This window comes from Plecotus auritus, assembly GCF_963455305.1.
Source record: "Plecotus auritus genome assembly, chromosome: 7".
NCBI lineage: Eukaryota > Metazoa > Chordata > Mammalia > Chiroptera > Vespertilionidae > Plecotus > Plecotus auritus.
In genome coordinates, this window is record NC_137774.1 from 109779251 (window position 1) to 109803501 (window position 24251).

The window sequence follows — 24251 nt, forward strand, 5'->3', positions numbered from 1 at the left end:
GAGGCCTACAGTGACTGAACACTCCGGGACAGGCTGATTTATAGAATTTAGTAATATTTAATAGTCTTGTCCTAACAGGGAGCTTTTAAAAAATATATAAGATACAATTGAATTAATATGTAGCAGTATATTTACATCCTGTCCAAGATAAAACTTGGATTGACAAGTTGTCACAACTAAAGAACAATACTGCACAACTGTTAGGGTCCCAAAGGCATGGTTGTCACATCCTAAATTAAAGTAGTCACTAACTACTGTCCCTTCAAGACAGTTCTAGTAAGTTAGGCCAAGATAAAAAGTATAATGAAGGATAAAAGGCAAGCAAAGGTCCCTATTAGAGTCCATAAAGATTTAAAGTAGGAAGAAATCCTTCAAATGTTGCATTGTAGGTAACAATAAATGTGTGAACATAATTACAGATTTGCTATTCCTGACTCTTCTTCTTATAGTTTGTAATATTAGTTAAGTTCTGTCTATAATAATGACATAAATCAAAGAAAGTGCACTTTCACAAGGAATGCTACTATAAACTGAGAGAAAAGAGTTAATAACATGTCATGTCCATTGCCCTTTTAGCAGACCATTCCAATCAGCAGGTAATCCAAGTCTTGCCTTTTTTATTTTTTAAGAAATGTTTCTGTACCTGGTTAATTTTTCAACCATATCACCCTGAAACATGACTTAAGAAATAATTAAGTGATGACAATGCCCTTGTTAACAGGGTTAAACTCAACATCCTGGCACTAATGCCCACAGCTCTTCAAGCTCTGCCCACCAAACACTTCAGGCAAAAGCAGTCATCTGCCTAAGACGGCAGTTGGCAACATTTACCATAAAGTAAATTAGATACGTTAAAACCGAGGTTCTTGCAAAACAATATGAAATCTGGGTTCAACAACAAAGAAAAATAGATTTTATTTAACCCTCTGCTTGATGAGCAAGCTGTATTATTTTTCTCTTTTTCTGTTTTTGTTTTGTGACTTTTTTGGTTACAACGGCAGTAAGTTCTTATCAAAATCTTTCATCAGGTAGTCTTAAAAGGCATAACAAGTGCACATACATACCCACTTCCCCTTTCTGCACAAAGACACACCTTGCAATGTGATTTCTTTTTTGTTTGCATTTTGATGTATATCTATATCTTCAGTTCAATCATTTTCATACAGCAGAATATTATTTACATGTAAGTAAAGAAGCTTATTCAGTATCTACTTATAACTAGCATTTTCAATGTGATAATCATCCAACGAGATGTTTTAAGCACATGCTCCTCCCGTTATATATTCTTATGTTCCTATTTAAATGCCATACATGTGCTACTGAACCAATATGTACTGTGCTCTTTAAAACATCCAAAAACAAAAATTAAAAGCAAAAATTAGGAAAAACAAATTCTTTAATACTTTCTTGTAGAACCCCACTATATTACACACACCCTGGATGTGGACATCCCATTTCTGGAGACCTCTGCTTTAGTCAAAATATGTGACCAGTTTAGTACTACAGTCTATTCAAAATAAAAAAGTAATAATGCTATTTTAAAAAAATAAATTGCTTATTTAAACATGATCCCAATTTAAGGACTGTAACTAGTTCATCTGAGATACATGGCTTATAGAAGGATTACTCAAAATGCAGATAATACATTAATAAACAGATAAATTAATTAAACTTTACTAGAGACAAATCTTTTATCAATAGTTTATTTAGCATATCATTTTATAATGGACTCTTCAAATATAATAGAAGAATGATCAACTTGAAACATATTTAATTATTATATGTAAAATAAATTATCCTCCAATAAATAATCTTTGCATGTGAACACTGATCATGGTATGGAAATCTAACTTACACACACTTCTTGTAAAATTTCACCATTTTCAAAAATATGAATGATGAATGGAAGTAGCTAACATGCTGCACAGGTAAGAACTGTGTTGAGACTTCAATGGACGTAGGAAAAGGATGAGTAGGCAGGCATTTAAAGGTTGTGCCCACCTTAAAAAATATCAGGTTGACATTTTCAAAGTGTAATAGAGGTGGTGCAAGGTGGTTCCTTGAAAAAATGAAGTCTTGATATTTTAACCTGAAATGCTCATGTAAATGAAGAGGAGCAGAATTTTAGCTTGATGGATCTAGGTCAGTGTTTGGCAAGCCATGGCCAAGGACTGCTCGTCTTTGTATAGTCTGCAACCTAAGAGTAGTTTTTACAGTTTTAAATGTATTTTAAAAATTAAAAGAATAAATAGAAAAAAATATAATATTTTGTAATGTAAAAAGTATATGAAATTCAAATTTCACTGTTATAAATAAAGTTTTATTGGAACACAATCATGTGCATTTGTTCCTGTGTTGTCCATGGCTGTTTTCACTCAACCATCACAGAGAGCATATGGCCCACAAAGTCTAAAATATTAATTGTCTGCCACTTCACGGGCACTTTACCATGATGTTAGTCCTCTCAATCCCAAACTTCCCCTATCTTTAAGAGGTGTTTCTTTCTCTTTTTAACAAACTTGATAAGTTCTCTCTTACCCAGTCCCCTGGCTTACGGGTAAGTGGCAAATTCTGAGTCCCACAACTTAAACCCAAGATGCAGCTGCTTTGATATAGTCACCTTTTGCTCTCAAAATGGTTACTTTTTTTTTGCTTTCAGTTGATATAGACAGGTTTTTTGTTTTGTTTTTACATGCTATCTTTGGTCTGACATCAACTTATTCTCCCAACCTTATCTGCCATTGCAATGTCCATGTTTTGTAAAGTTTACAAAATGGGCAGCTTGCATTTTTCTGTTTTTGCCCTTTAAAAAATATATATATCTTTATTGATTTCAAAGAGGAAAGGAGAGGGAGAGAGAGATAGAAACATCAATGATGAGAGAGAATCATTGATCAGCCGTATCCTATGCCCCACAATGGGAATTAAGCCCACAACACAGGCATGTGCCCTGACCAGGAATCGATGCTCCTGGTTCATAGGTGGATGCTCAACCACTGAGCCATGCTGGCCGGGCTTGCCTTTTTTTTTTTTTTTTTTTTTTTAACGTACTTTTCACCTGGCATGCCCTTCACAAAAGCTCTACCTGTTAAAATTCTGCCAAATTTCAAGGTCCACCTCCCCCCATAAAGACACCTCAATCCTCTCAATCAGAATTATCACTGTGTTATAAAGTGGTTCTACTATTTTTTTTTTCTCATATTATTTTACCTGGTTTTTATTTATCTCATGTTAAAATTATTGTTGATACGTTTGTAGGCCAAATAGTGTTATATACATCATATCAATTCATACTCTAGCCCAGCCGTGGGCAAACTACGGCCCACGGGCCAGATCCGGCCCGTTCGGCTGTTCTATCCGGCCCGCAGAGCCGAAAGAGCCGAGGGTTCTCTTGCTCTCCCCTCCACTCCTTTACTTTGAATTTATATTAGTTCACACAAACACTCCATCCATGCTTTTGTTCCGGCCCTCCGGTCCAGTTTAAGAACCCATTGTGGCCCTCGAGTCAAAAAGTTTGCCCACCCCTGCTCTAGCCTCTCGCACCACCACACACACACACTACCAACATATTTTGCCTAGTTCATAGTTATTCAAAAGGTCAAACCTATAAAAGGGATTTTAGGTGGCACAAAGGCATGGAATTAAATAACAAGGAATAAAAAAAAATGAGAACTTCATTCTCTTTTCAATGGTTCTGATTACATCAAGAAGAAAACCTCAATTTATGCTACTATTGTTTTAACCCTGATAACTTTAATAATCTCCCTTTTAAAAAAAGAGAGAACAATCCTCAAGTTTGGAGCCTTTTGTAGACAAGTATTTCTAGCTAGCTAGCTAGCTAGCTATATATATATATATATATATATATATATATATATATATATATATATATATATATATATATATGGCTAATATGCAAAGTGTCCCCTTGGGAGTTCGACCGGAAGACCGGGAGTTCGATTGCTCACTATGACATATGCTGACCACCAGGGGGCGGCGTGGAACATGGCGGGTGACCAGTGGTGGTGGCAGGGTGCTGAGGGAGTGAGGGAAGGAGGAGGCAGGGAACCTTATCGGCCCTGATCGCTAGCCAGGTCTAGGGACCCTACCTGGCACACAGGCAGCGAGCGAAAGAGGAGGTGGGGAAGTGGGAAGGTGGGGGAACCTGATAGGCCCTGATCTCCAGCCAGGCCTAGGGACCCTACCCATTCAGGAATTTCGTGCACCGGGCCTCTACTGTAGATACATATAAAAGCCTAAGCAACTGGACAACTGGACGACTGGACAACCGGACAACTGGACGACTGGCCAGTAGCTATGACACGCACTGACCACCAAGGGGCAGATGCTCAATGCAGGAGCTGCCTCCTGGTGGTCAGTGCACTCCCACGGAGGGAGCGCTGCTCAGTTGACAGACCAGCACCAGATGCCAGGCTGACGGCTGGCAGGCACAGCTGCAGCAGTGTGAGCCTCTCCTGAGGACACTCCCCTGCGCGCCTGAGCAGCAGCAGCAGGCACAGCAGGGCCAGGATGAGCGGGAGCAGTGCAGCGCCCAGCCTGGGCTTGGGCTCCTCTCCGGCACCTGCAGCTTCACGCACTACTTCGTGCTGTGCGGGATCAACACAGACAGCGGGCTGGAGCCTGATGAGCTGGCAGGTAAGGCCGGGCTGTGGTGGCACGAAGGTCCACTGATCCCCGCAGGCCAGGCCGAGGGACCCCACTGGTGCACGAATCTGTGCACTAGGCCTCTAATAATTTAATGAAAATACTTTGTTTTTATTGCAACTTATTCTTACAATTTGCTTCTATTTATGACATGAATATTTGTTTTCAATTTAATAAAAGTGAGTATTCTTGATAAGTAAATTTAGGTTAACAAAAATGGGGTGGTTTAAACAAAAATATTAAGCAAATTATAGTACAGGTGGTATGCACATATGAGAGAAATCTTAATGGTATTACATAAAAATGGAAGAAACATTTGGTCATAGCAGATAATAAGGTCAAATAATCTTACTCCACCAACCTCCCTGTTGTTAAGTATCTACACAACTATAAGGAAGTCATGTTAAAGCCTAACCTCAGGCTTCTGAGACAGTGGTTCTCAGCAGGCAGAGGGGGATGGGTAGGAGACATTTGACAATGTCTGGAGACATTTTTGGTTGTCACATTTGGGGTTGGGGGAGGATCTAGTGGGTAGAGGCCAGGAGCACAGCTGAATATCTGGCCCCAAATGTCTACAGTGCCAAGGTTGAGAAACCAAGCTCTGAGAGAAAAGAGAAAGCTCTACGGGGACTACTCTTTGCCCAGCCTTGCTCCAGTCCTCATTTGATCTTTGCCACTGAAATCCCCCACCCAAACTGTTCACTATTTGACATCCCTACACAGCCACTGTGCTCCATTAAGATTAGAATTTTTCTTAAATGGACTCTATTGAAAAGTCCATGTCCTTTATGTGCTAATACTATGCTATCAATATTTAAATCTAACTTCCTAACTAAAACACTGTAGTTATAAATTTTCAGATGATCTCCCATTATCAAATAGGGAAAAATAGTTAACATAAGGATTAATATGAGTAAAACTTTTATTCTAGCTGCTATTGATTTTATGTAAAGTTATTCTTCAGCCTGAGTTATATGGTTCAAGAACTCAATTAAGTATATATTTTACATAATAAACCTGACTTTGAAATTTTTAAAATTTAATTTTTTATTAGATATGTTAGCTTTCCCAAAAGGGAATCTAAAGAGAACTACTTTTTAAGCTAGTCCCACCCCCACCCCACCCCAAAAAAAATAATTAGCATAAAAAAACTAGTGGTTGAAAAAGTTTGTTTGGCTATCACTCAGCACGCTATTCTCAAATGCATCAGTGCAAGCACATAATCCAGACATATATATGAGGGTAAACTGTTTACAATCTTTGAAGCGATTTTGTGGTTAGTGCTTTCTTTCTCTTTCTCTCTCTTTTTCCAAGTAAAGTTCTTCATAACAGTTTAGAAGCAGATGGCACCTGCGTTTTGTTTTTGTTTTTTCAAATTAAGAGTTATTTTTACCTTTGCAACAGTATTTAAATATGAAAAAGTAGTGTGTTCTTAAAGTAATTATTCTATCATAGTCTTCACTTAATATTGAGGCTCTTTACAATGAGCACATTTCCAAACTTAGCAGTTAATATGTATGAACTTCAATTGTTGGTATAGCTGAGAGGCATCTCATGCCTTTAAGTTCCACTTGAGCTAACTCCTAATTCCGACATGCCTGTGGTGAAATGATAGTGAAGGTGAAACTGAACCCTTTCATTTCAGAGATACGAAGCCATCAGAAAGGCAGCACTATTTTCAACACCTGCAAGCTGCAGAGGTGGCAGTTATTGGTACGCCCACTGTGAAGACAGGAAACCAACCGCTGAATGACATCAGGGTCATGGCCAACACGTTTTGGGAGAGAACAAACAGGTCAGAGGATTTCCCTTTCCCCGGAGTCCCTAGGACTGAGGTCATCACCTCAGGATCAACAGAGACCACATGTCAAAGAGCAAGGGAGCATGCCCACCGTGCCTAGTCCGTTTCGTTATCATTCATCCACTCCCTAAAATTCTTTGTTGGGCACCTACTGAGTACTGAGCGCTGTGCTAGGTGAGGAGCACACAACAGTGAACCAGCCAAGTCCACCAACAGCCTTCTGGGAGCTTCCAGTCAGTGTTCCTGCAAAGAGCCGGTGCAGCTGCAGTTTCTATTCCCTCATTGCAATCCCAGCCTGAGAAAATACTTGGGTGGCCCTGGTGGGGGGTGGGGGTGGGGGGCTCAGTTAGTTGGGGTGTCATCCCGTGCACCCAAAGGCTGCTGGTTGGTTTCCCTGTCAGGGCACATTCCGTGGTAGCAGGTTCATCCCCAGTTGGGGTGCATACAGAAGGCAATCAATTGATGTTTCTCTCTAAAATCAATGAACATTTCCTTGGATGAGGATAAAAGAAAAAAGATTGGCTGCACAGAGAACAAGAGAGGGACTACACAGCGGTATTTGGTCAAGAGCACGAGAAGTACTGGCTAAAGGAAAAGAGAGGGTCTCATTCCTCCCCAGCCAGGAACATGGCTGGAGCCCTTGTTAGAAAGTGCACATTTGTTCATGTTTCCTTGCGGGAAGCATTTTCTGGCCATTACTGGGGCCAGAGTTCCGTGTTACCAAGTGGAAGACACCACTGCTCAGGCTCCTGAATTCCTCCTCTCTACAGCGAAGGTGACCAGGCCCAGCCTCCTGCCCCCTCAGCCGTTCCAGAGTACAGTGCACCCAGCAGATCTTGGGGAGACACCAGAGTTTGTAGAAGTGTTTGAAAAAAGAAACCCAATAATAATTTGGAGGCAAAGCTAGAAGACCTTTTCTCTACAGAGCTGTGCAAATGGAGACCACTCGATGTTGCCAACTCGTTTGCAGGGCATTTTTCAAAAGGACTCTGCCTCATACTTTAATCTGCATACACTGAGTTAGGGCCTAAAACAGCGCTTTTCAAACTGTCACAATCCATGAGTGGGATGTGAAATCACATGGATTCGGCTGATAAATTTTAATGAAACAATAAAATCACACAGTGTAAAATAGGAAATATTAGAATACATTGTTGGTAATAAGAATAGACATCGTTTTATTAAACTAGTTTCCATTTTACACACACCTCTGTCTCACTATCTATATCTAGTTGGTTCCTAAGCAATAACACTTATAGCAAGGGACCCTATATGATTGTGCTTCGATTGAGTGCCATATAAATGCCTTTTTTTTTCATTGTGGATCAGGTTGTGGTGGAGGTAGGAACAGAAAGTCACTAGCCTAAAGAAACTATAGGTAAGTGGAATGGAAAGTTTTTTAAAATTTTGATTCCAAAATAATTTAACTAATTTTTGTCCTAATTATTTTTTATTTGGTTTCCCTGAATTTGCGTGCGGTATGTGCGTACATCTAGTTTTGTTACAAACATTTTTTCAATTTCATACAACAGACAGGAAGAAAAGGTGTGAAGTAACAGAAAACAAGACATGGGTTTGGGTGCACAGGGCGAAATCCTTACCACAGAGCAGGGCAGGCCAAATCCTGCCCTCCTTGTGCCAAACCACCGGACAGAGTCTGGACCAGACACAGGCTCCCTTCTCCCTTGGCAAAGCCATTAAAACACCAATTTCTCAAATGACTGGGCAAAGGACCAACCTCTCTCTAAGATATGGAGCCCTGAATAGGATCGCGGCCAACTCATATTTTTAAGTAGAAATGCATTTGTTGGTGTATCATGATTTTTGTAAACTTTATGACAAGCTATACATGAAGCAGTATTTTCAAATGTGAGTTTTGAAAATATTAATCAGTTGCCTGGTACTCTTTTTTTAAACAGCTGACACTTCATATATTTTTAATATGTTTTTATTGATTTTAGAGAGAGGGAGGAAAGAGAAAGAAAGAGAGAGAGAGAGAGAGAGAGAGAGAGAGAGAGAGAGAGAGAGAGAGAGAGGTAAGAGAGAAACATGGATGTGAGAAACATCAATCCTTTGCCTCATATTGCAACCTGGGCATGTGCCCCAACCAAGAATCAAACCAGAGACTCTTCCGTGCATGGAACAACGCTCAACCAACTGAGCCATACTGGCCAGGACCTTGATACTCTAAAATAATCCTCCTTACCCCTACCCCCACTCCTCAACTTCATCCTGAAATATAATAATAAATAAATAAATAAATAAATAAATAAATAAATGCTATCACATCTGCTCTGTTCTAAATCGCTACATATAGATTATTGTTGTCTCACCATCCAGGGGCTTCAAGTGGTTATAGCCTTGGGAATTTAGCTGCACAGAATTTCCAAACATCCTCAGGGTGTGTTGCCCTAAGGCCGTGGTCGGCAAACTGCGACTCTTGAGCCACATGCGGCTCTTTGGCCCCTTGAGTGTGGCTCTTCCACAAAATACCATGGCCTGGGCGAGTCTATTTTGAAGAAGTGGCATTAGAAGAAGTTTAAGTTTAAAAAATTTGGCTCTCAAAAGAAATTTCAGTCGTTGTACTGTTGATATTTGGCTCTGTTGACTAATGAGTTTGCCGACCACTGCCCTAGGGTTACATGTCCAATCTTCTTGAATTCAGGAGCCCCTGACCTACAACAGATAAGTATAACAGAAGAAGGACTACTCAAATTCGTTTACCTAGTAGGGATTGTCTGTAGCCTGGAACCAACCGCACTGGCACACACATCTGGAGCATAGTTCTCTTAGCATCTTCATGTTTTGGCCTTAGAGTCAGGCAGCTTTGGCCCAAGACAGAGTCAAGAAAGCAAAGACTTGAAACCAGCTGTTTCAACTTTCTCACTAATGCAGGAAGGAAGAGGACTTTGTCACTCAGTCGATATCTGCTATTATAATTGTGTTGCACTTTCGGGCTTTATAGATTCTTAGTAATTATACCTGTAACACAAGTTGCTTTATGTTTTAGGTCTTTAAAAAAAATAACTTTGATTGTGAAGTGATAATATTTCTCAAAGTCTCAACCAAATGGAGTAAAGCAGGCACCTCACCAATTCTGCCATCTACAGAGAACTGACCTAATACACATGACTGCTGAAAAACAGCAAGAGTAAACATGTTTAGTTTTCTCAAAATATTTTAATTCTGTGATTGTCAAAGTATTGAAACAACTAGGTAGCAGACTGAGAGTCTTAGCAATATAAACCGGATTTAAGCTGTCCTCCAAAATGTATTGCAGAATATAAGTTTACACAATAACTTCAAATTCCCTAGGTTTTCCCTACGAAATCTACCATCCCATATATGTGTACAACTTGCAGTTTATTCTCTTTCTAACCATTTTCCCATTCCTCAAATTAAGTAAAAATTTAGTTTCCTGATGGTGAAGCTTATTGATAAAGATTAACATGTGCTGATGATACGCTGTTGCCAGTTAGAGGCATCTGGGGTAGAGGTTAGCAGAAAGCAATTAGATTTGGTGGTGGGACAGTCCCTTCAGCACCATCAGGCACTTCCTCTACTGGGTGGCAGTTTCTAAAACACCAAGTAAACAATTTTAAGATTATCTCTTTCATCAGAAGTTTACACTGCTCCCCTACAGCTCATCATACAATTATAGGAGGTTTGGAGCCTAGGAAGGAGACATTTCATTTTAAACTTAGTGAATGCATGCAACAGCAGATCTTCAGATGAATACTGAAAAACGTGGTCAAATCAGGATGTTAATGTAGATATTACTCAATGCTCAAATATTTGGAACATTTTTAAATAGTGACAAACTCCTAAATTTTCATTCAGTTCTGCCTTTCTTATACACCTTCGATACTCCATGAGTTAGTAACAGTTGTGACAAATTGGAGGAGGGGGTGACCCTTACACCTTCCCACTAAGTACCACCACCCAGAATCCTGCACTGTGGCCTCTGATGACAGAGAAAGAAATAGGTTGTTAGCTAAACTCTTTACAGCAAAAGGAGAATGAAAGTGAAATTGCAAAGAAGCACTCAGCACAGAAGCTTCAACTTGTCAACAGTTGAAACTACGTCTTCAGATTCCCTATCATAAAGGGCCTGGATCTAAAATGTGGTGAAAAGAACTCTCCTTCGCTATGGATAACAGAAAGGGAGGAAGGGGAAAGAAAGGAAGGGAAAAATAATATTCAAAGGGTAAAAGTATGAGACCATGTGGCATCATTCAGGTGGCAGAACTCCCACCTGTTTGGATCTTCAGAGGAGGGAGGAGGGACATTTCTGCAACCCCAGGGAGGTGGCTTTTTCATACATAATTTAAATAAATCACTCCAGTACGCGAAACTAGGAAGAGCAGCAGAACCCTTCTAATTTCCACTGCCTGGACCCCATGTGCTGCTTTTTTCTTTAAAGCCATTATTCTTCCATCCACTCTTTTAAATGATTCATCCCCCCCCCCCCCCTCACTCGGAGCAGACTTTGCAGGGTAGCTAGTATTTGAGTTTCATTTCCAGTGTCACTTGTTTTGGAAAGCTTGCTGAGGTGAAGGGGAAGGATCTAATTTATTAATTCCCTTGTGATTTGGAGGGTTACCCTCCGCTCCCACCCCCCAAAATAACTAGACAAACAGGACCCTCTGGTAAGCTATAATCCTGAGCAAAGACACCATTTGGGAAAGCGGGGCCCACGTGCGATGGGAGCTGTCACCCAAGGGAAGTGGCAGCCGGCGAGGAGGAGGGAGAGTGGGAGAGTCGGGCTGCTGGGCTGCTGCTCGCAGCTGCACCGGCCTGAGCGCTCGGGGAAGACCTGACTCCCACTTGAACGGTGCTTCCTTCTCTCCTAGACACTAGGCGGGAAGAAATCGAAGGGCAGGGAGGCCGCCTTCCACATCCCAGGCAGCTGTCGCTGCGAAAGGGACAACCCCAGTGCGCGCCGCGGGCTTTCCCAGAAGCCTGAGCCCGCGCACAGGGCGCCGGGCTCCCCCAGGTCCAGGGCGCCCCCGCCCCCAGCGCCCCAGCCCGCCTCCCCCAGTCTTACCGTCCCAGCTCCGACTCCACCTCGAAGAAATCGCTCAGAGCATCCCTTTTGGAGCCGTCGATCCAGTAATCCGGGACGAGGTTCCCGGCCCCCCGGTCCACACTGGCGGACGAGGACGAGCACGAGGGCACCGTGACTTTCAGCATCTTCGCGGCGGGACTCCGGAAGCCGCCACCGCCGTCGCCGCCGCCGCTGCCGGAGCCAACAGCCCCGCCGCTCTCTCCGGCGCCTGCGAACGCGGAGCGAGAGGCGGTGTCCTTCACCCGCACGCACACGCCCACCGTCGCCTCCCACGGCGCCCTCGCCGCTCCGCTGCGGCTCCTGTTCCGCGCGCTCGGGAGGGAAGGTGGGCGGACAGAGAAGGGGACGAGGAGCTGGGAGAGGGTGTGGAGGCAGAACCCGAGTGGCCGCTGGCTGAGAGAGGAGGCGGGTGCGCTGTGAAGGAGAGAGATTCCCTCCCCCTTCGCTCCTTTCCGTCCCACTTCCCCTCCGCCCTCCGCCGAGCCTTTCCAGCGCCCCCCGCCCCCCTTTTCCTTTCTCCCTCTCCCGCAGTGCTAGCGGCGGTGCTGGCTAGGGCCGCTCCGAATGCAGGAGCTCGGGGAGGCACAAGGACCAGAGCATCATCCTGCGGGAGCAGGGAGCCTGGAAGGACCGCGCGCAGTGGGACGCTCGCTCCGGGAGTGGCGGGCGCCCAGCGCGCTCTAGGAGCACGTGGATCCGGGTGGGCCAGCAGGGTGGTGAGAAAGGGACCTGGCTGTTGGAGCAACTCCTCTCCTTGAGCGCATCTTGGTGGCTAGCCCCTCCACCTGCCACCAGCTAACCAGCCATCCCTTGCTTGTACCTCTATCAAAGCTTCTATTGGTGGTCTGTGTCCACGTTGGCTGACTCACCTTTGAGTGAAGTCTTCTGTTAGAATAGATTCCGTGGTGCTGCTGCTGGCGCTGCCTCCTTTGGCACTGTTGAAGCTCTTGAAAAGGCGGGTACTTGCTGTGTCGCCTTCACTCCCATGTTCTGAGGGCTAGCAGCAGAAGTGACCCAGAGAATTACAGATCTGGAAGGGCCCTGTGGAAGCCAACTGGTCCCGCCCTGTGCCCTAAGGCAAGAGCTGTCATCATTCATGTCAGAGAAGGTTGCTCCATTTTAAAGCTCTGCCCTCTATGTCCCATCACAAACATTCTGTCCACCAACCTTCAGGATATTGTTTAAATATTGGTTTAATATATATCCTGTATATTTCTACCCTTGAACAGTTTATTTTTAGATTTCAGCAGAGATGACCAATTAATTATATTTTGCAGTAAATATATATGAAAACAATTATTGCATCCCATTTCATTTCTGGCTAATATACTCTAAGCTCTTTATTTAATGTTACTTCACAGCTGTTACTGATAGTCTTTTTTTTTTTTCCTGACTTTCCTCCAATATGCATTAAACTCTTCCCAGTATGACCCCGTTCCCAATAATACCAGTAAACAAGGTCCCATATTTTTCTCTCAGTTGTTTATTTATTGCTTACACTTAGAACTTTTCTGCTATGTTGGTGAATTACCAGCAAAAAAAAAAAAAATTAACCAACTAGTGGTAGAAATGTAATCTTTAGTTGATTGGAAATGAAAATCTGTTCCACACAAGCAATTTTGTGACAATGACCACGTGCTCAATTTACAAATAGCCTAACAAACAGCCAGTATACCTAGACTAAAGATGCTCACAACTTTTTACTTTTCAGACTAGGAATTCATTAATCTTCATGTTAGAAAATCAAGTTCATAAACAAAGCAAGCTAATAAAACACTCTAAAGTAAACTCCAGTTCTCAGGAAGTAAGTTTCCCTTCTCTTGCGCTGAACCGTGGAGGGATGGGCATGAAGGGTGGCCAGGCCATTTTATTCACACCTCTTTGAGGCTGGTCCTGAAGTGGCAGCACTGCGTGTAGATACTTGTCTGTCGTGAGCAATTCTTTCACAATGTAAGTCCAAAGCAAGCATATCACATTGAAAGATATGACAAGCCTTTTTTTCTCCTGACATTTTAAGGAACAATAGCTAGAGAAACACCATTTCATGGTCCAGGGGTGACTGTAGAGTTGATATTTACTTTCAACATTAGTTTAGTCATTTGACACCTTTGCTTTATAAAAGTACTACTAACTGAAGGTTAAAGAGGGTATTTGGCTTAATGAATGCAGTTTTTCAATTTAAAAATATAAGATGAGGGGACCCTTTTCCCTTCCCCACGTGGGAGTCTGTACTAGTTCTTCAATAAATCTCCACCTTTGCTATACTACCTGCTGTCCATAGATTCATTCGTCAACTCCGGCAAAGAACCCGAGTTCCAGTCCCAAAATTCCATATCACTAGGATTAAAACATAGGAAACGAGTGTCCAGAGTTTCCCACCCGCAGTCCCAATGGCCAATGGCAAAGGCTTCTATTTCTGAAAGGAAGGGGGAGACTTCTTCGTCTCTGGTCACGGCTGGAAGGAGGTTTGTGTGGTCACCCACACACTTGGTCACACAACTCTCCAGCTGCCTCCCTTGCACTGTATTCCCGGCATCTATTGAACCTTTGGCTTTGTTGATGCCGCAAGGTGCACCATTCACCAGGCGGGGAGGCCCTGCAACTTCTCCAGCTCCCAGTCACCAGGGCCTGGGCTTGAGCCAGAACGCTCAGTGCACTGGTCTGTCCTCACAACAGGGCGCTGCCAATGTCCTATCTCTCTAGACTCTTCACGGAGTCCACCTCCGCCTGCACCGGAGCTGCTGAAGGTCTGCCACGGGGCTCCATGCCGTCCTGCCTGGCGCCCACCTGTGGGGGGGGTTTTATTTCTGCTTTGATTTCATTAGTTGTAATTGGTCTGTTCAGATTTTCTGTTTCTTCTTGATTCAGCTCTGGAAGATCGTATGTTTTTAGGAATATATCCGTTACTTCCAGATTGTCCAATTTGTTGGCATATCGATGTCCATAATATATTCTTAAAATTATTTGTATTTCTGTGGTGGTGTTAGTTGTTACTTTTCCTCCTTAATTTCTGATTTTATTTGGTTTTTTTGATGTGTCTAATTAAAGGTTTGTCAATCTTGTTCATCTTTATTAAGAACCAGATCCTGGTTTCACTGATCTTTTGTATTTTTTAAGATTCTATTTTGTTTATTGTTGCTTTGGTCTTTATTATTTCCTTCCTTCTACTCACTCTGGGCTTTGTTTGTTGTCCTTTCTCTAGTTCCTTTAGGTGTAAGTTTAGATTATTTGAGATTTTTCTTGTTTCTCGAGGTAGGCCTGTACTGCTCTAAACCATGGCCCACAGATTTTGTGTTTATTTTCATTTGTCTCAAGATATCTTTTGATTTCTTGCTTGATCTCATTGTTAACCCATTTTTTTGTTTAATAACAAGTTATTTACCTTGATGTGTTTATGTTTTCTTCAGTTGTTTTTTTTATTCATTTCTAGTGTCATACCATTGTAGTCAGAGAAGGTGCTTGATATGATTTCAATATTTCATAATTTATTGACACTACAGTTTTGTGTCCTGACATGTGCACTTAAAAAGAATGCATATTCTGCTGCTTTGGAGTAAAATGCTCTGAAAATATCAATAAAGTCCATCTTGTCTAGTGTGTTATTTAAGGGGAAAAAATTAAAAATAAATAAAAATATAAGATGAAGCCGGGACCGGTTTGGCTCAGTGGATGGAGCGTCGGCCTGCGGACTGGGGGGTCCCGGGTTCGATTCCGGTCGGGGGCGTGTGCCTTGGTTGCGGGCACATCTCCGGTGGGAGGTGTGCAGAAGGCAGCTGGTCGATGTTTCTCTCTCATTGATGTTTCTGGCTCTCTATCCCTCTCCCTTCCTCTCTGTGAAATATCAATAAAATATATTTTAAAAAATATATATATATAAGATGAAGATAAGCATTATTTTAAAACAGGTGGGACAGAAATTAAGTCCATGCAATTTATCTTCACTTCTTACAAAATATCATCTAAACTGACCAGAAAAGGAACAAAGCAGAAAGGGAGAAATCTTAGAATCAAGGAACAGATGGACTACTGACTTAGAAAACTGGGTATACCTGAAACCCAGATTTGCACTGGGAGAAGACAGTAGGAAATCTAATTCTTACCACAGCATTCCAGATATGCTTGGAAATTAGAGTACCAGATCCTTCTAATGTGGAGCAGAGAGTAAGGCATTGGTTGAATGTTTTTATAAGAAGCTCTTACGCCCCTACATTTCTTCTTTTACCATTCATAGCAACAAACAAACAAAAACACTTTCCAAACTCTTGGAAAAGGGAGTATACTTAATCTTTGAAAATGTGGAACAAAAATGATGTCTTAGATCACAAGATACAGCTGAGATCATATTGAAAATAGGGGGATTCATGAAACTTTAAGAAACAATGAGACTTCCAGGTGCATTAGGTCCCCAGAATGCTGAAAAATATGCTTATACCTATCACATGCCTAGCCATACAGGAAGCTGGAGGGTCAATCACTGAGAAAACCAAACCACTCCAAAGGAGGAGGACCTATGGATACTATTAGAATAACCCCCAACAAAACATCCTGATTTTCATCAACACGTTAAAGTGAAGCCCATCATTGAACAGGCTCAGGGACTCAGTTTCTAATGAGCTATTTTGTGTCTCACTTAAACATGAATGGAAGAGCAAAGAAGAGATATCTGATTCAATATGGACATTAATGGAAAGTTATAAGGTTAATATACATTAAAATGTAGGATAAGCCCTGACCGATTTGGCTCAGTGGATAGAGTGTCGGCCTACGGACTGAAAGGTCCCAGGTTCGATTCCGGTCAAGGGCATGTACCTTGGTTGTGGGCACATCCCCAATAGGGGGTGTTCAGGAGGCAGCTGATCGATGTTTCTCTCTCTTTGATGTTTCTAACTCTCTATCCCTCTCCCTTCCTCTCTGTAAAAAATCAATAAAATATTTAAAAAAATAAAATAAAATAAAATGTAGGATAAAATGATAAGTGTTTATAGCTTTCAAACAACAAGGTGGAGAGAGAAAAAGGACAAAGAAAATTTTATAGAATGCAGAGGGATAAAAAAGAAACACAACAGCATCCTATCTAATAAAAGAGTAATATGCAAATTGATCATACCTCCACTACACCCACAAACCATGCCCACCAGCCAATCAGGAGCGAATATGCAAATTAACCCAACCAATATGGCTGCAGCCATGGAGAGACCAGGAGGCTTGGGTTTTCCCGGCAATGGAGGAAGCCAAGCTTTCCTCCTGCCCTGGCAGGCCCAGGCCTCTGCTCAAGGCTACAAAGTTTCAGTTATAGAAGATAAATAAATCCCAACAAAAATGGTGACAGCCATGAAGCTAGAGAGAACAGGAGGCTTGAGTTGCCCCCAGCGATGGAGGAAGCCAAACTTTCCGCCTGCCCTGGTCTGCCTTGGTCTCTGCTTAAGGCTACAAAGTTTCAATTATGGAAGATAAATAAATCCCAACAAAAATGGCTGCAGCCACAGAGCCAGCAGGAGGCTTGGCTCTGCTCAAGGCTACAAAGTTTCAATTATAGAAGATAAATAAATCCCAGATCCCAGGGCCTCTGCTTGGGTCGACAGGGGGCGTGGCCAGCCTGCAAACCACCACAGGCCCCTCACCCAGGTTGCCCCACACCCCAAGGGAACCCCCACCCTGATCCAGGACACACCTCAGGGCAAACCAGCCGGCCCCCACCTATGCACCAGGCCTCTATTCGATCTAATAAAAGAGTAATATGCAGATTGACCATCACTCCAACATACAAGATGGCTGCCCCTATGTGGTCAAAGATGACTGCCCCCATGTGGACACAAGATGGCCACCACAAGATGGCCAGCAGGGGAGGGCAGTTGGGAGGGACCAGGCCTGCAAGGGAGGGCAGTTGTGGGCGATCAAGCCTGCAGGGGAGGGCAGTTAGGGGTGACCAGGCCAGCAGAGGAGGGAAGTTGGGGGCAACTGGGCCTGCAGGGAAGGGCAGTTGTGGGGGACCCAGGCCTTCAGGTGAGGGCAGTTAGGGGCAAACAGGCTGGCAGGGGAGCAGTTAGGCATCAATCAGGCTGGCAGGGGAGTGGTTAGGGGGTGATCAGGCTGGCAGGCAGAAGTGGTTAGGGACAATCAGGAAGGCAGGGAGGTGAGCAGGTGGGAGCCAGCAGTCCTGGATTGTGAGAGGGGTGTCCGACTGCCCATTTAGGCCCGATCCTACGGTAGGATTGGGCTTAAATGGGCAGACGGACATCCCTCGAGGGGTCCCAGATTGGAGAGGGTGCATGCTCGGCTGAGGAACACACACCCCCATGCACAAATTTCATGCACCGGGCCTCTAGTTATAAAATATTTGAAATGGTAGTAAAGCAGATGCTGTGATGCAGTCAATAATGTCTCACTCAGAGTTGAGCCCCTTTCTGAGAGTACTTTGCATCCAATTACTCATCCCAGACTCCTTGTCTCTGAGGGTCCAGCCCATCTCCAGAGCTCTCTGAGGAATTGGCTGAGACCTCTGAGACAAATGTATCACAGTTCAATCTCTCCTTCTGCCCAACCCTTCCTTTACTCCCTGTTGCTCCTGATTGTTCCCCAATAAACTCTGCATGAATATGTCTGTCCTCTCTATCTCAATAAACGCTTCTAAGGGGACTTCACTTCAGATAGTTGGTGCCAAGTAGTCCAAAGAAGCAGATTTTAAAGTTGGAATTTTGGAGCCAAATCACTCACCTGCTGCCTAAGAATGAAGATCCCATTATTGTTTGTGAATGAAGTATGGTAGCTCATGGCATACTGTGGCAACATATTCTGATTACGTATTGTTTTCTAACAAATAATTCCAAAGCACTGTGGCTTAAAATAACTATTCCATTTTTGCTCATGATTCTGTGGGCTCAATTGAGCAGTTCTCCAGCTTCAGTGAGGCTGAGGTTACAGTAATCTAGGAGTTTAATTGGACTTGTTCACATGATTGGGAGCTGATACTGGCTTCAACTGTGAGATCACCTGGGACTGGTGACCAAGTGCCTACATGTGGGCTTTTCACAGCATGGCAGTTGGGATCCAAAAGGGAACATCCCACGAACAAGAGTTCCCAAGGAGAGGATGTAGACACTGCATCAAGTAAGGTTTAGGCAAAGAGCATCACTTATACCATAATATTAAATTGATCAAAGGGCCCCAAGCAAAGGCCAGATTCAAGGGGAGAGAAAATAGTTTATGTTACATATACGTGTAGGATGCGGTGAACTTGGGACCATATTAGGAGACTAGCTACTGAGCAGGATAATTGTTAAAATTTCACTAGGGGTGAACAAAGATGCTAAGGAAAAGCACTAATGGGGACAATGTCTCAAATCTTCAAAAGGTTGGGATAAGTCATTATTATAAGGATAATAGAATCAGATATATTTTGTTGAGTGAAACGAGGCATTGGAGAAATAAACAAGGCAATTAAAATTTATTTTTTAGAGGAGAAACCAAGATGGCGGCATAGGTAAGCACCTAAACTGCTGCCCCGCACAACAATTTCAAAACTACAACTAAAAGACAGAACGGACACCATCCAGAACCACAGGAAAGCTGGCTGAGTGGAAATTCTACAACTAGAAGGAAAGAGGAAAGCTCACAGAGAAGGAGCGGCAAAGAGCTGAGGTATGGAGACACGCGAGCGCAGAGAGGAAGGGTGGCAGAGTGCCTGGCTCGCTTTCTCTGGTGGGAGGGGGAAAGAAGCCCCCGACTGCACTGAACCCCAGTTCCGACTTCACTGAACCCCAGTACCGGGCGAAACCTTGTGGACCCAGGCTCATACAGTGGGAGTTTGGACTGTCAGGTAGAGAGAAAGGCACCCGGAGACTCGGAGACTCAGGGGAGCCGCGGCGGCAGGGGTCTGGAGGCACGAGTGCGAACAAAGACTGACTGCAGAGGTTACCACAGGCTATCCGTAGCGGAAGGGAGTCGGAAGCTCCTGACTGCACTGAACCCCAGTTCCGACTGCACTGAACCGCAGTTCCGGGCGAGCCCCTGGGACCCACGCTCTTACCGGGGAAATCTGGACTGTAAGTTGGAAACTCGGGAACCGCGGAAGGCAGAAGTCTGGAGACTCGCGTGCAAGGGCAGGGCTGATGGGAAGCCAAGACTGTCTGCCCTGCCCTGAGACTCCACCCCTTCCAAGCTGAGCACAGAGGCTTTTGCAATCTGGCAAGGCTAATCCTATAAGGCTGTCTCCAGCACCGAAAATCTCCCAGTGTAGACACAGCTGATCCTCACAGCCAACTGGCCTGGAGGTCAATTCCTGCCAGTGATACCAACAACAATCAAGACTTAACTACAACAAGGCTGTACACACAGTCCACAAAGGGGTGCACCAAGAGTGTCCACCTCAGGTTAACTGGGGAGGCTGACCCACTGGGCCATATAGGAAACCTAGCACACAAATCTACCCTACCAACTCAGGGAAGCAGTGAAAATGTGGCGTCAAAGAAACAGATCACAAACGAAAGAAATGGAGGAAAACAAACGACTGGATATAGAATTCAAAACCACGGTTATAAGGCTCTTCAAGAATATCCTAGAAAAGGCCGATATATATAATGAGACCCTAGAAGATATGAAAAAGGACCAACTAGAAATTAAACATACACTGACTGAAATAAAAAATATTATACAGAGACCCAACAGCAGACTAGAGGAACGCAAGAATCAAGTCAAAGATTTGAAATACAAAGAAGCAAAAAACACTCAACTGGAAAAGCAAAAGAAAGAAAAAAGAATCCAAAAAGTTGAAGATAGTGTAAGAAGCCTCTGGGACAACTTCAAGCGTACCAACATCAGAATTATGGGGGTGCCAGAAGAAGAGAGAGAGAAAGATACTGAAAACCTATTTGAAGAAATAATGACAGAAAACTTCCCCCACCTGGTGAAAGAAATAGACTTACAAGTCCAGGAAGCGCACAGAACCCCAAACAAAAGGAATCCAAAGAGGACCACACCAAGACACATCATAATTAAAATGCCAAGAGCAAAAGACAAAGAGAGAATATTAAAAGCAGCAAGAGAAAAGCAGTTAATTACCTACAAGGGAGCACCCATACGATTGTCAGCTGATTTCTCAACAGAAACTATGCAGGCCAGACAGGAGTGGCAAGAAATATTCAAAGTGATGAATAGCAAGAACCTACAACCAAGACTACTCTACCCAGCAAAGCTATTATTCAGAATGGAACGTCAGATAAAGAGCTTCACAGATAAGAAAAAGCTAAAGGAGTTCATCACCACCAAACCAGTATTATATGAAATGCTGAAAGGTATTCTTTAAGAAGAGGAAGAAAAAAAAAGTAAAGATAAAAATTATGAACAACAAATACATATCTATCAACAAGTGAACCTAAAAATCAAGTGAATTAAAAATCTGATGAACAGAATAAACTGGTGAATATAATAGAATCAGGGGCATAGAAAGGGAGTGGACTGATAATTCTCAGGGGGAAAGGGGTATGGGGGGTGCAAGAAGAGACTGGACAAAAATTGTACACCTATGGATGAGGACAGTGTGGGGGGGAGGTAAGGGCAAAGGGTGGGGTGGGAACCGGGTGGAGGGGAGCTATGGGGGGGAAAAGGAGAAACAATTGTAATAATCTGAACAATAAAGATTTATTAAATAAATAAATAAATAAATAAACAAATAAAATTTAATTTTTAAAAGACTTTAGCACCAGGTTATTTCATAAAAGAATTTTTCAAACTTTAAATAGCAGATATTTTTCACATTATATATAAACTGTCCCAGAACAGAAAAAATAATATGAAAAGTTTGATAAATGATTCCATGAGAATAGCAAAATTCTATTCTCAACAAAGGACAAAAGATATACAAAGAAAGAGAAATATAATCCAACCTTTTCTCATGGGCATGAATGCCATAATCCTAAAGTAAATATTAACATTTTAAACCCCGGCAGAAAACTAAAGAATGAATCATAATCAAGTAGAAGTTGTTTCTGTTCTAGATACTAGAAAAAATCAGAGAAAACTTGCTTCTAAGATTAAAAAAAAAACAACTATGATAAATATAGAGGCAGAGATTTCAGTGCATTAAGAGATTTAGAAAACAGAGTATTGCTCAGCCACAGTGGCTCAGTGGTTGAGCGTCCACCTTTGAACCAGGAGGTCACAGTTCAATTCCATTTCAGGGCACATGCCCGAGCTGCAGGCTCAATCCCCAGGGTGGGGTGTGCAGGAGGCAGCTGATCAATTATTCTCTTCCATCATTTATGTTTCTATCTCTCTCTCCCTCTCCTTTCCTCTCTGAAATTAAAAAAAAAAAAATAAAGAAAATGGGTATTATTCCATTGTCCATTTATTCTGTAGCCAACATTATATTACATACAACTCAAATATTGTCACACTGTTTTCAACCTTTTGTTTATGATATTTCATTTCTTTTTTTCATGTACCTGAACTAATATTGACCTCCTTCTCCCCGCTTTAAGTGAGATAGACGGATCTCTGTCAAACCTCTCCTAATGCAGCTATAATTGGCAGTGATCCTGCCCAGTTATTATTCAATTGCTTTAGTCACACTAGTTAAATGGTTAAATTTCTCTCTGTTCTTTGGTATGAAAGGGAGAGGAATAATCTTGAAATGTACACTTATAAAAAAGATTCTTCTAATCAGGGGTTTCCCAGAACATCTGGTTAAGTATTTGAAAATAAATGCATATATCATTCTTAGCAGATTAAGGAGAAAAATCCATTTGATTATATCCAATTATATTTAATTATTCAAAAACTAGCAAGCAGAAAGAGAAACATCCTCAATCTAATAAAGGGTGCTTATGTGAAATCTAAAGAAAATACAATAGTTCATGGCAAATTATAAGAAGCATTCTGACTAAAGGCACAAGAAAAGGATAGCTACCGTGGCAATGCCAGTGTAACTGAAGCAAAGGAGAGAGAAATAAGAGGCATCAATATGAGAAACAGAGAGATAAAGCTAGCAATTTCTTTATAAGCAATATCTGTTGAGAAAATAGTTCTCATTAAAAAATATAAAATACCTGGCAAATAAAATCCGAAAGACTACACATTCCTATTTATCTAGCTAGCTAGCTAATCTACTCTTTCATAAGAAAGAAAAGATGCCCCAGAAGAGCCAAAAACATTTGACAAAGACTATCCATGAGCAGGATGTCTAAATAGAAATGAAGAGCTGCTATGGGGCCTATACTAATTAAACTTGGAGAGTTTAGGAATAGGAGAATAAGTTAATAAAATGGAATAGGCTACATAGGAAGACTCATGGGTATGTAAAAATTTAATTTATTATTAACTTGACCTTTTAACCAGTGGGAAAAGATTATGTCTTATTAAATTGTAGAAAAGTAGCTATCATATGAAAAGTAAAGCAAAATGCTATTTATCCTTCTTATTATTTACTAAAACAAATTCCAGATGGTTTAAAGCATTAAACATTATGCAAAAATATAAATATGTTAGTGCCAGGCTGGTGTTGCTCAGTGGTTGAGTGTCAGCCCATGAACCAGGAAGTCATGGTTCAATTCCTGGTCAGGGCACATGCCTGGATTCTGGGCTAGATCTGCAGTGTGGGGCATGTAGGAGACAGCTGATCAATGTTTCTCTCCCATTGGTATTTCTATCTCTCTATCCCTCACCCTTCCTCTCTCTAAAATCAATAAATATATAGTATATATATATATATATATATATATATATATATATATATTATTTTTTTTTAAATACAGAATATTTTTAAAGCCTTGGATAGCAAAGATTCTCTCAAGTGAGACTCCCAACCTAGAAACCATCAAGAGTATATGACAAATTTTTCTTACAAAGCTTTAAAACTTTTGCATAAGGGGGGGATACAAAAAGGCTAATTTCTCACATGGCAGAGAGAAATTGCTGCAACACATTTAGCAGACAAGGTATTAATAACCAGAATGTATGAAGACTGCTATAAATAATTTAGGAAAAGGCAAACAGTTCAACACTAAAGTGAGTAAAGGATGCCAGATGGCAATTCTCAAAAAGAGAAACAACATGGATAGTCATTCTCACTGGCAATCGTGTGTGTAGGTGTTTTCTCACTTATAAGATGGCATAAATTGACAAATTTATGAATAATAAGAGGAAAACAGGCATATTCATATGCAGTAGATAGAGGTCTTTATGAAGTGTTTGGAAAGGCAATTATATATTTTCAATCTTAAATTTCTTTGGGCTGGAAATTCTGCTTCTAGCAATACATTTTCAAGAAATACATTCTCAAGTGTCCAATGACACACTCAAAGCTACTCATAACTTTATTGTATACTAGAGTCCTGGTGCATGAAATCTGTGCACGGTAGGGCCCCTAGGCCTAGCCAGCAATGAAGGCCCATTGGGGCCTTCTGGCTGCTGGCTGGGGCCTTCCTTCATTCCGCGCCGTCCCGTGTTGGTCAGTGCACGTCATAGCAAGTGATCTAACTTCTGGTCTCCCAGTTGAACTCCTGAGGGGACACTTTGCGTATTAGCCTTTTATGTGTATACTAGAGGCCCAATGCACGAAATTTGTGCAAGGGGCTCAGCCCTCACAGCCACGGCAGCTTGCCTCAGACCTCGCAGCCTCAGTGGCTTGCCTCTGTCCTGGCAGCCCCGGCTTTGTCTGGAAAGTCATCTGGAAGGACGTCTGGTCTAATTAGCATATTATGCTTTTATTATTATAGATTATTA

At 42.2% G+C, this 24251-nt stretch overlaps 1 protein-coding gene across 2 annotated transcripts in view; it reads right to left on the reverse strand.

The window, feature by feature from the left end:
• The window catches only part of CAMK4 (calcium/calmodulin dependent protein kinase IV), a 164476-nt gene extending 151813 nt beyond the window's left edge, over positions 1-12663 (reverse strand). Inside the window, exons 1-2 of one of the 2 annotated variants that reach the window (XM_080680965.1) lie at positions 12404-12663; positions 11514-11742 (exon numbers count right to left, since the gene is read on the reverse strand). In XM_080680965.1, the coding sequence (XP_080537091.1) occupies positions 11514-11659 (146 nt within the window). In that variant the 5' untranslated portion in view covers positions 11660-11742; positions 12404-12663. Of the gene's footprint in view, positions 1-11513; positions 11743-12354 lie in introns of both variants that reach the window. The other variant, XM_080680966.1, reaches the window with a different exon arrangement.
• Between the last annotated feature and the right edge of the window lie 11588 nt (positions 12664-24251).